This window comes from Cetorhinus maximus, chromosome 1, assembly GCF_964194155.1.
Source record: "Cetorhinus maximus chromosome 1, sCetMax3.hap1.1, whole genome shotgun sequence".
Taxonomy (NCBI): Eukaryota; Metazoa; Chordata; class Chondrichthyes; order Lamniformes; family Cetorhinidae; genus Cetorhinus; species Cetorhinus maximus.
In genome coordinates, this window is record NC_135879.1 from 94,294,458 (window position 1) to 94,312,036 (window position 17,579).

A 17,579-nucleotide genomic window follows, 5' to 3' on the forward strand; every position below is an offset into this window, starting at 1 on the left:
CCGGTGCCCTTGCTGTGCATGAACCTTATTTTCTATTGTTATGTTTGTCACATTTTTATGCCAACTGTGGCAATTATAAATTCTTATGGCCACATTTGTAATGTAAACTTGTTCTGTTAAAAATCTTATAACTGCACACACTTCTCATCAACTTTTCTCATTACAAGTTCCTATGTTCATATGTTTAATGGAAACTGCCTATGTAAACTTGTTGCAATGTAATAAAACTCTCACCAGTGGCGTTAGAGGTTGCACTGACAACTTGTACAGGCAATTTCCATTATAAATGTAAACACAGGGATTTATAACGAAAATACAAAACAACTTTTGAATATATAACTTTGAAATAGGTACTCAATCACATCTGCATGATGGCAGTTTGGCAGGATGGGTAGCTTGGCAGGGTGTCAGCTGGGTAGGGTGGTGAGAGGCGGGGGGAAGTGGGTGGGGGGAAGTGGTGGGTGGATGGGGAGTCGGAGGATTGGGTGTGGGAGTTGGAGGGTCAGAGGGACAGTTGGAGGTGGTGGATGAGCGGTGGAGTCAGTGAGTTGGGGGAGTATCAATGGGGAGTTGTATAGTTACCCAGGAGTTAAACATTGTTTTTCTCTATCTAACATTTCCTGGGTAACTAACCAGGTAAGTGAGTCAGAACCCCTCGAAGACTCTGACTTTAACTCAGAGTTGGAGATTTTCTCATAGGGTTTCGGATGCAGGGGAATTGCCCATCAGAAGTTGAAATTCATGGGCAATTCCTGCAGAGTCCTTGCGTTGGGACCTTTGAGGGGTCCAGTAGTGCATCTTCTGGGGTACATCCGGTCTCTGGCCATCCAGAGGCCAGAAGATCCTGGACTACATCTCTTTGAGGCTCATTGTTTTCCCTTCAGTTCCCAGTGGACAATTGCTAACATTGATGAGACATTGATTAACGAACCAACAGAAATCATCATTACCCCATGATGTGTCTAAAGAGACTTTAAAAACCAACCCAACTGCCATGTGCAGAATGTACTGGAAGGGAATTCTCACCAAGTAACATACCACTTTAACACATCATAGACACAGTCTATGGTATTGACTTACTGACTTTCACAAGACCAAAACACACAATACTTTATTAACTGAGTCACCTGTTTAAGGGTCAGAGCTTTAGCTTTTTCCTTGGAGGCACCCATCTCCCAAACACAGATCGTAGTACTTGTTCCTCCAGTTACAACCAACTTAGGGTTTGGACAAATTGTGCAGAAAATCTGTCCCCATTCACTCAGGCATTCATATACTATCAAAGCCTATAAAGAAAATAGGAATTATATGACAGTAGGTAAAAGCACACCACTCCATATTTTAAACATTAATGCAAATCTCAAATTAAAACATTTTGATTCTAAGTATTAAAAAAACTCTCAATCTGGGCAGTATTATTACACACAGAACAGGAGCCATCTTTGGTGCAGTAACAGCACTCTCATCTCAGAGTAAGAAGGTTTTGACTTCAAGCCCCACTTCAGAACTTAAACACATAACCTAGGCTGCTATTTCAGTGCAGTACCGAGGGGGTGCTGCACAGTGTAGGTGTGGTCTTGTGGATGAGACATCAAACTGAGGGCTTCAGAATATCCCAAGGCACTTTTTAAAGAGCAGACAAGTTCTTCCAGCGTCCTAGCCAGCCTTTATCCCTCATTCAACATCACTAAAACATAGGAACATAGAACTTAGGCCCTTTGAGCCTGCACCGCCATAATTTTGATCGTGGCTGATCTGGCTGTGATTTCAGCTCCACTTTCCTGTCTGCCCCACATAACCTTTGACTCCCTTGTCTAACAAAAATCCATCTAACTCAGCCTTGAATAAACTTAAAGACCCAGCCTCCACTACTTTCCCGGGAAGAGAGTTCCACATAGCCCTCAGAGAAAAAATTCTCCTCATCTGTCTTAAAAGGGAGACCTCTTATTCTTAAGCTACGTCCCCTTGTTTTAGTCTCCCTGACAAGAGGAAATATCCTCCAGGTATTCACCCTATCAAGTCCCCTCAGGATATTATATATTTCAATAAGATTGCCTCTTATTCTTCTAAACTCCAATGGGTCTAGGCCCAACCTATTCAACCTTTCTTAATAGGATAAGCCCTTCATTCCAGGAATGAATAGAGTGAACCTTTTCTGAACTACTTCCAAAACAGTTACATCTTTTTGCAAATAAGGAGACCCAAACTGTACACAGTAATCCAGATGTGATCTCACCAAGGCCCTGTAAAGCTGTAGTAAAACTTCCCTACTTTTATATTCCATTCCTCTTGCAATAAATGCCAACATTCCATTTGCCTTCCTAATCACTTGTACCTGCATACAAACTTTGTGATTCATTTTCTAGCTCACATACATCTCTCTGTCCTAGCGAGTTCTGCAATCTTTCTCCATTTAAATAATATACTGCTTTTCTATTCCTCTTGCCGAAGTGAAGTAGTTCACATTTACCCACATTATATTCCATCTGCCAAATTTCTGTCCACTCACTTAACCTGTCTACATCCCTTTGCAGACTCTCTACATCCTTTTGACAACATACTTTCCTACCTATCTCGGTGTCATCGGCAAATTTAGCTACCATACATTCGGACCCTTCATCCAAGTCATTGATATAAATTGTAAATAGTTGAGGACCAAGCGCTGATCCCTGTGGCACTCCATTGCCAATCTGAAAAAGACCCATTTATCCCTACCATCTGCCTCCTGTTAGCTAACCAATCTTTTATCCATGCTAATACTTTACCCCTTAGAAAACTAAACATCACTATAACAAATCACTTGTCTTATTGCTATTTGTTGGATCTTGCTGTATGCAAATTGGTTGCAACATTTCCCTGCATTACAACAGTGACTATACTTCAAAAGTGCTTCATTGGCTGAAAAATGATTTAGGACACCCTGAGGTCATGAAAGGTGCTATAATAAATGCACTTTTGTCCTTTAGGGAACACATTTAATATGTTTTGCTTTGCATCATTTTAACCAATAGTGGTTAATAATAATAAACCAATAATAGTTAGTGTCTCGTTATTTTTGATGTATCTTAAAACCAAAGTGAAGCAGCTCACTGCAGTGAATAGCACAGAGAAAAATAACCAATATTGTTAACCAACATCCTGCGAATGCTGGAAATTTGAAAAACAGAAATACTCAGCAGGTCAGGCAGCATTAGTAGAGACAGAAACAGAGTTGAGATTTCAGGTTATTGACCTTTGTCAGCAATGAGATTTAACAGGTCTTATGCAAATACAAGAGGAGGGAAAGTGGGGAGGTAAGGCAAGAACAAAAAGGAAGGTCTACAAAAGGGTGGAAGGCAGGTGTGACTAAATGAGGAAGGAGATGTTGGTCCAAGACAAAGGGGATGCTAATGGGGCAAATAAAGAAACAAAGAAATGTGTCTAGAAAAGCTGCAAATGATAAAAGAAAAATAATTATCAAAAGCTATCCAAAGAAAAAATGGGGGAAGAACTTTTGATCTGAAATTGTTGAAGTTAGGTGTTGAGCACAGAAAGTTGTAAAGTGTGTAATCAAAAGATGAGATGCTGTTCCTCAAGTTGATGTTGAGCTTTATTGGAATAGTCTAAAAGGCCTAGGGCAGAGAGGTTAGTGTGGGAGTGAGACAGAGAATTAAAATGACAAGTAACTGGAAGGTCAGGGTCATGCTTGCAACCTGAATGGAGGTGTTTCACAAAGTGATCACTCAATGAGGCCACAACATGTGCAGCAAGCACATTAAGCCAAACTAAAAGTGTTACATATAAATCACTGTTTCACTGAGGAGGAGAGGCCTGGACGGTGGGGAGGAGATAAAAGGGCAGATGTTGCATTCTCCTGCCCTTGCACAGAAAGGTGCCAATGGGATGGGGAGGGATAATTAGGCTGATTTAAGAGTGGACTAAGATGTCGTGGAAGAAACGGTCCCTTTGGAAAATCAAAGGCATCGGAGGGCAAGATGTTTTTGGTGGTGGCATCACATTGGACGTGGTAGAAATGGCAGAAGATCCCTTGAACATGGATGGTGGTGGGTGAAAGATGAAGCAAAGGGAACTCTATCATGGTGAGGAAGATGAGGTGAGGGCAGTGAGGAAATGGAACGGGCAAGGTCACGGGCCCTGTTACTCACACATTGGTAGCACTGGCTTGGACGTTGCAGGATGACCAACTCTTATGAAACAAAATAAGGGACATTTTCGACCATGGGACCTGGGACCAGGTTGGGGGGGCGGGGTGTGTGTGTGCGCGCGCGCGTGCGCGGTGGGCGAGAGGGGTGCTGGTGACCATGAAGGGGTGGGGAGGAGACGTGCTAGTGATAAGAGCTGCTGTAATAAATGTAGCTGTGGGAGTCAGTGGGGTTATAGTTGATATTGTTTGACAGCCTATTCCTAGAAATGAAAATAAAGAAGTTGAGGAAGGGAAAAGAAAAGTCAGAAGTGGACCATGTGAAGGAGAGGAAATAAGTGGAAATTGGAAACAAATCTGATGAAATTTTCCATGAGTGAGAGCAGGAAATGGTATTAATGCAATCATCCACAAAGCAGAAAAATAGGAGCGGGAGAGGATCAAAGTAAGCCTGTAACAAACAGGGTTTTTAAAACTATAGATTTCAGATTGAAGCATTTAAATGTAGGTTTTCTGACAAGGGTTCAACACTCTACAGTGCCACATCAGATTATTGCTTGGAAAACAATTTCAAAACAACACATTTGAAACACAATTAAATGAAGCTAATGATCATGTGGTAGTAGGGCTCAATGTGTAGCATGCTACCAAAACACAAATGAGATGAAGTTACTTGATAAGCAAGATTAGCCCTCTTGCATAATTTTGTGACACTTTAATCAATGAAGACCTGCTGGTTGCTTATTGTGTGTCAGGCAATTAATTTATTGGGTGGAGGGAACAAAATCTGCACAATTTTTCCTCTTAAGTTATAATGTTGATCTACAACAGGGTGAAGGACAGTGGGCCTCCTTATGCCCTGGTCACTTCGGTTAGCATGAAGGCCTGTTTAGGAACCCTAGAAATACTCAGCGGATGGATCTCTGGCCAACAAGTCCTCAACCTCAGAACAGGCAGAAGAATATCTCAACGGCTATTCTGGTGGACGAAAGCTGCAGCCTAACAAAACCACCAATCACCTTGGCTTCCTTGCCATTGGATCAAGGTTTCATCCTGTCAAGACACATGCAGAAGTTGGTGTGCAACGGTTTCTCCATGCTAAAAGATGTCATGCACAGACATCTTTCTTTCCAAGCACATCATTGACCAGCAAATGGTGACGGGAGCAGGGCTGTGTTGTCTGGAAGCTCCTAGTCATGATCTGGCATGGAGACGGCAGTTACAAGATGGAGACTTCAATGCCAGAGTTGAAAGTGTCTCCAATCTGGAATGGAACAATTGGCAGGGAAGGAGTTGGAAGCCACCGCACAAATGAAGAACAACAAAGCAGCAGGAGGTGATGGAATCCCCACTGAAATCTTTAAGCATAGAGGAGGGGAACTAACATTACAGCGCCATGTCCTTATCCTACAGATCTGGAATGAAGAGGTAGTCCCAAATGATCTTATGGACACCATGATTGCGACAATCTTCAAGAAATGAGACAAATCCAACTGCGGAAATTACCAAGCCATCTCCCTGTTTCTATTGCAGGAAAGGTCATTTCAAGAACCCTTATGAATTGACTTATTGCACTTGCTGAAGAGCTATTCCCTAAATCTCAATGCAAGTTTAGGCCATCAAGAGGTATGAACGAAATGATTTTTACAGCTCGCCAACCACAAGAAAAATGTTGCAAACAACATCAATCTCTCTACACAGCGTTCTTTAACTTGACAAAGGCCTTCGAGACTCTGTAGATCGTGAGGCACTCTGGAAGGTTCTGCTGAGTATGGATGTCCAAAAGTTATTACCATCCTTTGCCTGCTTCATGGTGATATGCAAGCGCTGATCCTCAATATGGATCCATTATGGCCCCTTTTGAGGTTAAGGCAGGAGTAAAACAAGGTTGAGTCATTGCTCCGGCTCTTTTTCTCGATCATCCTTACTGCCATGCTCCGCCTGAATAGAGACAAGCTCCCTGCTGGAGTGCAGTTTATTTATTGAATGGACAGTAAACTATTTAATCTCAGACGACTCCAATCAAAAACCAAGACCACACGGACCTCAGTCATTGAGCCCCAATACGCTGATGATGCAGCAGTAAGTGCTGTGTCTGAAATGGATCTCCAGAGTGAAGATGGGACTTACGCTCAATATTCAGAAAACCAAAGTCCTCCAACAGCAAGCTCCAAATGCACACGCCCCAGCCCCATTGAATAGGACTCATGACGAGTGCCTAGAAAATGTGGAACACTTCCAGTACCTCGCAAGTTATCTTCCGCTGAAGGCTGACATTGACAAAGAAATCCAGTATTGCCTGAAATCTGCTGGTACAGCCTTTCACCATCTGAGGAAGTGAGTTTTTGAAGATCGTGACATCAAAACTGAAACCAAGCTCATGGTCTACCAAGCCTTCGTGATCCCTTCCTTACCGTACAGGGCTGAAACGTGGACAGCTTATAGGAGGCACCTCAAAGCACTGGGACCATATCACCAATGCTGCCTGCAGAAAATCTTACACTTTAATTGGAAGGACAGATGCACCAATATCAGTGTCCTCTCACAAGCAGGCACCACAACCATCGAGGCTATGATCATCTGCCATTAGCTTCATTGGGTTGCTCATATAATTCGGATGTCAGGTACCAGGCTCCCAAAGCAGGTCGTCTTCTCCCAGCTCAGTCAGGGCAGACGCACCAGAGGAGGACAGAAGAAGCACTTCAAGGATGTGCTGAAAGCCAACATGTAGAAATTCAACATCGACATTAATTCCTGGGAGACCATCACCTTGGACTGAACCAGATGGTGGCAGTGTCTGTGGGAAGGTGGGAAGGATCCCAGCATTTTGAGACGACAAATGAAGAGGTAAAGCAAAAGCAGCAAAAAGAACATGCCATGACTTGAACAACTAGACGTACCTTGTGACAACAAATGCCCTATGTGCTATAAAGTCTGCAGACCCAGAATCGGCCTCATCAGCCAACTTTGGACTCATGAAAGACAATCATCCTCTCTAGCGAGAGATAGCCAATAATAATGTTGATCTTCCCTTTAGTGTCCCAATTTGCATCAAGGTCAGGGGCTTAACGAGTCAAGCACAAAGCTTTTACACAGGCTTCCACACATTTTTGCACTCACCGATGTTAGTGTGTGTTGCAGGGATCCTTTACCCGAATTTGCAGCACCAGTCATGTATGTACTATCAGCCTCATTGTATAATTTCACCATGCTTGAAAATTGCTCACTGGTGGCTCTCAAAAACGCATACCCAATGCTGATAATTTCCATTGCAATATTTCTTTTACGCTGCCCATAAATAATAGTAGTGACATTGTATGGTGCTGCTTATACAACCAGTGCCTGCGCTCAAACGCAATATGTGAAACACTCAATACCACAAACTTTTCCATATCTTCGTTTTGGAAACAGCGCTTTTTTTGGGCTTAGGCTAAGCTTTCGAAATTAAAGTGCTGAGTAGGGTTAAGTGGAGTAAAGCAAGAAAGAAGGAGATCACTCCCCTCTGTATAGATATCTAGAGAAGAAAAAAGCAATTTTAATTACACATGCACATCAGGAAAATCACTTCATCCAAGATCCAAAGAGTTTGAGCTTTGAGGCTACACTCATTATCGTGTGCAGCAGTTTAATTTTATGTTTAGACATTTGTGGCATTTTGATCACAAGTTTATTTTCTGTAAATTTCAAAATTCATAAATATGCTCCAGAAAAAATTAAGAATGTTTAAAGAATTCACCTAGATTGAAATGATAACAAAGCCAAAAACACTTGGAAGAGAATAACCCATTTCATATAGGTTTTGTCCAATACAACTATTTTTCCCATATCCTGGAGAATAGTGTTATGTGGGAAAGAGTGCTGTAGTTAATAAAGTTCCAGTTACATACCTTGTCAGATTCGTAATTTGCAACTCTGCAACTGAGGTCTGCATATCCCCAGGCAAACGTTTTGTTCCAACTGGGAGGAATCAGCACTTTGTTTTGTTCTACTGCTAGAACACCTTTATCTGTGAAAATGATCTGCCCCACTGGTTCCTTGAGTTCTGTAGACAAAGCTTATAGTCAGCATAATGTATTCTTATTTGGCATTACAGACAGAGAAGGGCAAGTTGTGAAATACATGAAAAGGAAAGGCATGCTTTACAGTTCATACAAAGGCACATCACTGAACTTTCAGCTGGGAGACCAGGGCACAAAATCTGTCAGGCACAACATTTGTATACAGTCTTATTTGATGGAATGGGTCATGTTCCACTGTACTTCTTGTTGGATCCATTAAGGAACACAATTAACTGCAAATTTTGTCATGGTAAACAAACTAGCATTTAATCTCTGAGACCAATGAGTCCTATGTGCTGTCTCAATCCAGTTTCACATAGGCACAAATCTCAATTAGAGAGTTACCACAGGCAAATGGGAAATGTACTTGCAGAAGAAGAATCTGGTACCAAAAGGGCCAACATGGGACTGAGTACAGTGCCACCCACACGCTGATGTAAAGGAGGCCCATGACCTAGAGCTAAGGCCAGTCTAGAGAGAGGTAGCAACATGTAAGGACCTATGTATGGGATCCTCTCCATACCTTTACCCCTCTACTGTAAATATATATGTAGTTCCGTAATGCCAATAAAGACTTCCTTGTAACTTCAACAAGGCTGCTTCGTGGTGTCCAAGCAGTACACCTCACGGGTAGCGACAACACAGCAGATCATGGTGGCAGCAGGGGGGTAAAAATCCACATCCTTGCTAAAAGACTGAAGAGCTCTCAAGAAAAGGACACCAGCATTGATTCTGCCCTGAAACAACCTTACTCAAGAAGCAAGATGCTGAGAAAACTCACCTGAGAAGCTTCAGTGACATGAGAGCCTGGCAGCAAAAAAAAAGGCAGAAGTTAAGCTTAAGCAAAAGTCTCCACTGAATCCCTGTGGAAGATCAGCTTCAACAAAGCAGAGCCAACAACCTGCAGGGCGAGATAAAATCCTTTCAAAGTTCCAGGCAAGCCAGTCCTGTGAATCATTTTCTTAAAATCTAGTCAGGCAGAAACTCTATTGTGCATTGCGTCACGAGTCTGAATGCTGACTCGGCGCCCTCCCCACATGGCACCCCGAGTCCAGAATGTCATGAATTAAGACAAAAAAGAAGAGATCGAATATGGAGTTTTTTTTAAAAAAGGAAACAAATTTGGTCATTTGTGATTCTTCGGCCTCCCAGCCAGCGAGTATTCTGCCCTCCTGACCCATCCCCAACCTACAGCATGCTGTTGCGACTAAAACAATCCTCAACAGCAATCCAACCCACAGCCATTTTTAGGCTTCTTCTTCCCCAGTGGACCAATGCCGTCATTTTGAATTTTGCACCGAAATTGTGAAGCACGTGCGCGAAAATCCCATCTTCATCAATACCAGTGATGCTGTCTTGAAATCCCCATCACTCTTAAAGGGACCCCCACACATTAAAATATTTTAAAGATAGAACACAATTCTTCACTAACACCACCAATGGGCCTCTCATATGACCCTGACCAATCTCACAATTGTAGTGATTGGAGGAAAAGGTTCCTGAGGTATAGCATTGCTGCAAGGTTAAATAAGAAGTCAGAGGCAGAACAAGTTAGCACATAATTCCAAGCCATAGACGAACCATCTGCTAAATTTGGCGACGTTTTAAAATCTTTCAACTGTTTCTTCAACCTGAGATCTAACAAGATCTTGGAACGCATCAAATTTAACAGGAGAGTCCAGCAGCCTAGGGAGCCTGATGATTCCTTCATCAATGATTTTTACTGCATGGCAGAAGGATGCAAATATGGTGATCTGAAATCCAAGCTCATCCGAGACAGAATTGTGGTGGGTGTCGTTGATGATTCGCTCTCCGACCTTCTCCAAGCCAAAGATGACCTTACTCTCGATGAGGCTGCCCTGCTAGTTCGGCTGTCCAAGTTGTGAGGTCAACATAGGACCATTCTCAGAGGGGAATGCGCTTAATGGGTCATAAATCACACTTCGGTCCACCACATCAAGCCACATGAGTGCAGGGACCGTCTGAGCCAGGGTAAACCAACCTCCAACCATCCAGCAAAAACCACACCAGCGCTGCAGTGCAAAGCGCACTCACAGGAAGGAACAATGTCCTGTGAATGCTGCCAAATGCTTCTACTGCCACAGACAGGGACACTTCAGTAAGCTGTACCAGTCATGACCGTAGCACCACACAGAGAACCTGAGAGCCATCCAAAAATGCTGTGGCTATCGACTCAGACGACACATAGCCTTTATTCCTGGGCAACATGAGACAATGCGACTCTTCCTTCTGGAATGCAGAGATCTCAGTGAACAGCCATCTAACTAACCCTAGGTTAGATTCCTGCGCCGGAGTGACACTCCTGTCAGACAAGGAACCATGGCTCCAAGGCTGCTGGGTCCAAACGACGGACACCGCACTCTACAGCGCAGGAGGTGCCCAACTCCCAGTCATTGGTATGATTCAGGAGCCATTGAGGTACGGCAATAAACAGATTTTTCACTCCTCAGCAGAGACGTCTGCATAGCTCTCGATCTCCTTCAACTAGCAGAAGATGTGATGACCACCATGGTTCCCACCCAGCCTGAATGGCATCCACCCGAAGGCCCACCCACTACACACCACTCAAATGTTGACTTTATTTGTAACCTCTCTTCTCTGTTGATGGAGCAGGTCTGCTCTTCATTTCAGATCCCCAAACCTACCCAAGGGCCAGACGAACCCACAGTGCAGGAGGTTACCACAGCACCCCTGGTGGAGGTGATGCTGGAGCTGGAACAACCTCCAGAGAAGCCTTTGCCTCCACCAACGACCATGGTGCAGATGGTAGAGACGCCGACCAACACAGCCCCAACAATTACCAGCCACTATGCTGAAACCACAGCATCAGCTGGAACCAGGTAGCAGTCTCACGCAAACACAACTACACAGAGGCGAGCTACCTCTCTAATCTTCTTCCATCCATTGGACTGCTCTCCCTCAACCGCAGAGAGCTTCTAGATGCCAGAAAAAGTACCACTGACAACCTGACAAACACCGTTTTTGTCCACCCAGAAAAAAATGATCACCACTCACTACAAAAAATCAATACCACATCAACCAGACCATCCAGGCATGGTGCAGCATTCATCAATAGAAGAAGTGCACGAAGCCATGCCTACATCCAGATATAACCTCCAAACCAGCACTAAGATCTACAGCAAATGAGACATAGCAGGGGTACAGGACCTCCAGACTGCCCGAATCTCCAATTTCAAAGACTTGGAGCGGGGATAGGGCAGTAAGAAAATTGTTAATGCGTGCTGTTAACGTTGTAATGTTAATCATGAAGTAGGTTAGAGTTAGGATAGTTTACAGTTTCAACACTAAAGTTAAGTACACAAGATTTATAGTGATGTAAGACTTGAAGCAAACTGCAAATAATCTAATGTCAGTCTATATCCAGGGGATAAAGACTTGAGGGGAGGTGTAGTAGAATGATTTGGAACCTAAATGGTTGACATAAGACTGAGTACAGTACTGCCCACATGGTGATGTAAGAAGGCACATGGCCTAGAGCTAAGACCAGTTTAGAGATAGGTAGCAACATGGAAGGACCTAGTTTGGGGTCCGTTCCATACCTTTAGCTTCTACTGTAAATACATGGTTCCATAATATCAATAAGGACTTCTTTGTAACTTCAACAAGACTGCTTCATGGTGCCCAAGCAGTACACATCACGAGTAATGACAACAGAACAGATCATTACTGATGCAGTTGGGCTCAGACATTTTAAAATAAATTGGAAATTTTGCAAAGGACAATGCTGGACAACAGCATAAATAGGCTAGATTCTGGATAATTTTAAATCTGGCTATGAAAAAGAATGTAAAAGTTATATTTATCAGCGGTCATTTTAAAATACAATCAGAGTCTCTTTCAAACAGAAATACATTACTAGCTATTCTTAACAGACAATTTCTATCAGCTGTCACCTTTAACAGGTGTCAAAGATGGTCTGAGATTATCCAAATGATGAAAGAAGATCTTGTCAGTGGCACAGCTCAGAGAGGTTGGCACACCAGAAGATTCCCCATTATTCCGGCTACGGGTTCGTTTTGGTGGATGAGGTTTTTTAAACAGCTGTAAGGAGTAATCAGAAATGTGTGTTTAAGTACAATAAACTACATTTAATTCCATTAGTGCAATGTTTTCTGCCATTCCTGCACTTAATGCTGCAGATTATTTTGGGACTCAAATATTAGAAGACTGGCGGGTGATTCCCTACTTCTACAGCTTCAAGAGTGGACATACTGGTTGAGATCCAGGAAAGCTTTCGGCAATGTGTCCATCATAACAGAACAGGAAACCCCTTCTGTTAATTATTTTTGAACTATTGGAATTTATCTCTGTTCAAAAGCAGTCAAGCGTATCAGACTTCTTATTGAATTTAATTAAATATCAACTAGTAAATAAATTAACAGAGTTTACATTAGAAAGTTTATCGATTGTTGGTGGAAAACAAACAATAAAAGCTGGAATCTAAAGCAAAACTAATTTTCTATACACAGATAATATATGTCTAGTTCTTGTAATTTTTTTCTGACCAGGAGAACTGGCAAGTCTATCTTGCATTTTTCTATGATACTTTCAATCAGTTTGACTATATTTTGAGTTTCCCCATTGCACAGGTCTAACCACACATTTTTCATTGGTTACTTGTCTGAATTTTCATAATTGACACTGATTCAAAAATAATTGATCTCTCAGTCTGAGTTTGTTCAACATTATTCCATTTCCTCCTCTCAGACCTAAATTTAAAAAACACTTTGTAAATGCTTTAAGATCAATTCAATGAATTAAGCTGGGCATGTGTATGCAGGTTTGAAACTGCAGCTATTTTTAACCTCCTCAAGTATTATGTTTAGATCTACTGGAACAGCCACTAAGCCAAACAAAAAAAAGAATGGGGCAGACGATGCTTGGCTGTTGTGGCAGATTCATGCTATAACTTCAGTGGATTCCATGGAATGACCACAAATTCCACTGGTTCCCAGATTAGCTCCAGTTTCCAATCTTGTTTGGAGACAGTGCCAAGGGCCAAGACTTGCTCCACCGAAGGCCCCATGCTTATGACTTCAGAGTGATTCAGCATATGTTTGGAGGTCATGAGATGGTGTACACTGGCCTCATGTAGAGTTCCAGTCTAAGGAATTCCAAAGAACAAGATAAGCACTTTTTTTAAAAAGAAAAAATGATTGACATTTATAGCTGGTCTTGCTGTAAAACAAGGGAACCAAAACAACAACTTTGTATTTATACAGTGCTTTTAACATAGGAAAATGTACCAAAGCACTTCAAAGAAACAAAATCAGACAAAATTTGACACCAAGCCATAGATGGTACTATTAGGACGAGTGAATTACAGCTTGATCAAAGGCATAGACCGGGATTTTCAGGATGGTGGGATTTCCCTTCCTGCCAGCGGAAGACTGGGTGGCCAACGCATTGCCACCAACACTAGCTGCCCGCAGCCATTTAGGAGCGTTAATTGGTTGGAAGTGGGACTACCGCCCATCAGTTGGGAGGTTTGTGCCACGTGTTAGTGAGTATAGAAATGGGAGGTTAGTCCAGATGAATGCACGGCTGGAGAGATGGTGCAGGAGGGAGGGCTTTAGATTTATGGGACATTGGGACCATTTCTGGGGGTGGTGGGACGAGTACAAGGCGGATGGGTTGCACCTGAACCGGAATGGGACCAACATCCTTGCGTGGAGGTTTGCTAGTGCTGTTAGGGAGGGTTTAAACTAACTTGGCAGGGGGATGGGATCCTGAAAGGAGGTTCAACAGGGGGAGATGCACAGCCAAAATTAGAAGAGAGAGCAAGCGAGTCTGGAAGGCATAGACATTATAGGCCAGTTAAGGCACAAGGGAGTTTGGCAAGGTTGGATGGCATTTATTTTAATGCAAGGAGTCTGACGAATAAGGCAGATGAGTTGACGCAAATTAACACATGGAAGTATGATGTCATTGCTGTCGCAGAGACATGGTTGAGAGAGGGGCAGGATTGGCATCTCAATATTTCAGGATATAGGGTCTTCAGGCGAGACAGGGAAGGAGATAAAAGAGGAGGGGGTATCGCAATATTGCTCAAGGAATCAATTACAGCAGTAAGTAGAGATGATATCTTAGAAGGCTCCTCAAATGAAGCCATATGGGTAGAATTGAAAACCGAAAAAGGAGCAATCACATTGCTGGGAGTGTACAATAGGCCCCCAAACAGTCAGAGAAAAGAGAAGAACAGATAGATAGGTAAATTTCAGGGAAGTGTAAAAATAATAGGGTAGTAATAGTGGTGGATTTCAACTTCCCCAACATTAACTGGGTTAGTCATAGTGTGATAGGTTTAGGGGGAGCAGAATTCTTAAAATGCATCCAGGAGAGCTTTTTAAGCCAGTACGTAAAAGGTCCTACAAGAGATGGGGTGGTCCTGGACTTAATTTTAGGGAATGAAGCCTGGCAAGTGGTAGAGGTATAAGTGAGGGAGCATTTTGCTCCATTAGATTCAAGATTGTTATGGAAAAGAGCAAGCATGGGCCAGAAATCAGAGTTCTAAATTGGGGGAAGGCCGATTTTAATAACATCAGATATGATTTGGTCAGAGTGGACTGGGAGCAGCTCCTTTTAGGTCAGAACAGTGGGGCTCATTCAAGAAGGAAATAGGGAGAGTACAGGGCCAACATATTCCAGTAAAGACAAAGGGTGGGACCAACAAATTCAGGGATCCCTGGATGTCGAGGGATACACAGAATTGGACAAAGAGAAAAAGGAGGCTTATGGCAGATACCGAGGGCTCAAAACAGCGGAAGCCCTAGAGGGGTATAGAATATGTAGGGGAAGAACTTAAAAAATAAATTAGGAGAGCAAAAAGGGGGCACGAAAACACATTGGCAGGAAAATTGAAAGTTATTTTACAAGTACATTAAGAGTAAGAGGATAATTAGGGAAAGAGTCGGGCCCATTAAGGACCATAGTGATAATTCGTGTGTGGAACCGGAAGACGTAGGTAGGGTTCTAAATGAATACTTTGTGTCGAAGTTCACAAGTGAGAGGGACGATGTGGGTATGGAAATCAGGCAGAAGGATTGTGATATGGTGGGGAAACTATTGGAAACAGTTCTGAGGGACAGAATTAATCTACACTTGGAGTGGCAGGGATTAATCAAGGACAGTCAGCATGGTTTTGTTAAGGAGAGGTCATGTCTGACCAATTTGATTAAATTTTTCGAAGCGGTGACCAGGTGTGTAGATGAGGACAATGCATTTGGCGTAGTCTACTTAGACTTCAGCAAGACCTTTGATAAGGTCCCGCTTGAGAGACTGATAACCAAGGTAAGAGCCCATGGGATCCAAGACAATTTGGCAAATTGGATCCAAAATTGGCTGAGTGGCAGGAAGCAAAGGGTGATTGTCGCGGAGTGTTTTTGTGACTGGATGCCTGTTTCCAGTGGGGTTCCACAGGGGTCGGTGTTGGGTCCCTTGCTGTTTGTGGTATATATAAACAATTTAGACTTGAAGGTAGGAGGATTGATCAGTAAGTTCGTAAGTTCGCGGATGATACGGAAATTGGTGGGGTGGTAAATAGTGAGGAGGATAGCCCTAGATTACAGGAGGATATAGATGGGCTGGTCAGATGGGCTGATCAGTGGCAAATGGAATTTAATCTGGATAAATGTGAGGTGATGCACTTGGGCAGGACAAACAAGGCACAGGAATACACGATGAATGGTAGGACCCTGAGAAGTACAGAGGATCAGAGGGACCTTGGTGTGCATGTCCACCAGTCCCTTAAGGTAGTGGGACAAGTAGATATGGTGGTTAAGAAGGCATATGGGATACTTGCCTTTATTAGCTAAGGCATAGAATATAAGAGCAGGGAGGTTATGCTGGAACTGTATAAAATGTTGGTTAGGCCACAGCTAGAGTGTTGCCTGCGGTTCTGGAATCCGCATTATAGGAATGATGTGATTGCACTAGAGAGAGTGCAGAGGAGATTTACCAGGATGTGGCCAGGGCTGGAGAGTTTTAGTTATGTGGAGAGATTGGATAGGCTGGGGTTATTTTCCCTGGAGCAGAGGAGATTGAGGGGGGCATGATTGAGGTGTATAATATTGTGAGGGGCAGAGATAGGGTAGCCAGGAAGGAACTTTTCCACTTGGTGGAGGGATCAATAACCAGGGGGCATAGATTTAATGTAAGGGGTCGGAGATTTAGAGGGGATGTGAGGAAGAATTTTTTTCACCCAGAGGGTGGTGGGAATCTGGAACTCACTGCCTGAAAGGGTGGTAGAGGCAGAAGCCCTCATAACATTTAAGAAGTATTTGGATGTGCACTTGTGATGCCATGGCAGACACGGCTATGGGCCTAGTGCAGGAAAATGGGGTTAGAATAATTAGGTACTTGTTTGACTGGCGCAGACTCGATGTGCCGAAGGGGCTTTTTCTGTGCTGTAGACCTTCAAGACTCTAAGTCCCACCTCAGAAAGCTGCTGGTCAATCTTTAGTCTGAGCAGCTCCAGGAGCTGCAGTGAACAGGAGTGGCCCTGCCAGCAGTCGCCGGAGTCTAGGTCCTGGGGGTCTCAGGAAAGGAGGCATGGCCGGGGGAAGGGTGGGCAGGAGGGGGTGGGAGTGTTGGTGGAAGGGCTGAGGTGCGGAGGGAGCACCCGTAGGGGCCAGACCTTGTGGGAGGGATGCCTGATGTAGAAATGGGGTCATTGATGGAGGCGTCTCCACTCCCACTTCCCACCTGAGGCCTCAGCAGGATCACTTTCTGGGCTTACCCTGCCCCTGAACTCCTCCCACCAGCCAGAAAATTGAAGCCGGGCAAGAAATGGCCCTTAAATGTTCATTAATTGGCAACTTAAAGCCCTCAATTGGGGCAAGGGAAGGTGGGCGGGCATGGGCTTCACCTGTCCCACCATAAAATCACAGAGGTTGGGGCAGGCGGGAGTCCAGTGGGAAGGCCATCAAGAAATTTTATCAGCATCCCCTCACCTACAAAGCCACCAGCATGAAAACATGAAATTCTGCCCATAGGTTTTATGGGCGTTCAATAAAAAGAAGTACAAATGTAGAAAGGTTTAGTGTGGGAATTCCAAAAGCTTCGGACAGAGACGATTGAAGGCATGGTCATCGATGATGGGATGAAGGGAATGCACAATGCACAAGAGGTGGAAGAATGCAATGTTCTTAGAGGGCTGTAGGAGATTACAAAGATAGAGGGGGAAAGGTCAAAGAGGGATTTGAACATAAGAATGAGAATCTTAAAATCAACTGTTCTAAAACAGGAACCTAATGTAGGTCAGCAAGCAGAAATGATGGAACTTGAGTTGATGCAGGTTAAGATATTGACAGCACAGTTTTAGATGAGCTCAAGTTTAT

At 43.5% G+C, this 17,579-nt stretch overlaps 1 protein-coding gene across 1 annotated transcript in view; it reads right to left on the minus strand.

The window, feature by feature from the left end:
* The window catches only part of wdfy3 (WD repeat and FYVE domain containing 3), a 405,362-nt gene that overhangs the window by 36,600 nt on the left and 351,183 nt on the right, over positions 1-17,579 (minus strand). Inside the window, exons 57-59 of the mRNA XM_078543892.1 lie at positions 12,135-12,282; positions 8,029-8,183; positions 1,128-1,286 (exon numbers count right to left, since the gene is read on the minus strand). Coding sequence (XP_078400018.1) covers positions 1,128-1,286; positions 8,029-8,183; positions 12,135-12,282 — 462 coding nt within the window. The remainder of the gene's footprint in view (positions 1-1,127; positions 1,287-8,028; positions 8,184-12,134; positions 12,283-17,579) is intronic.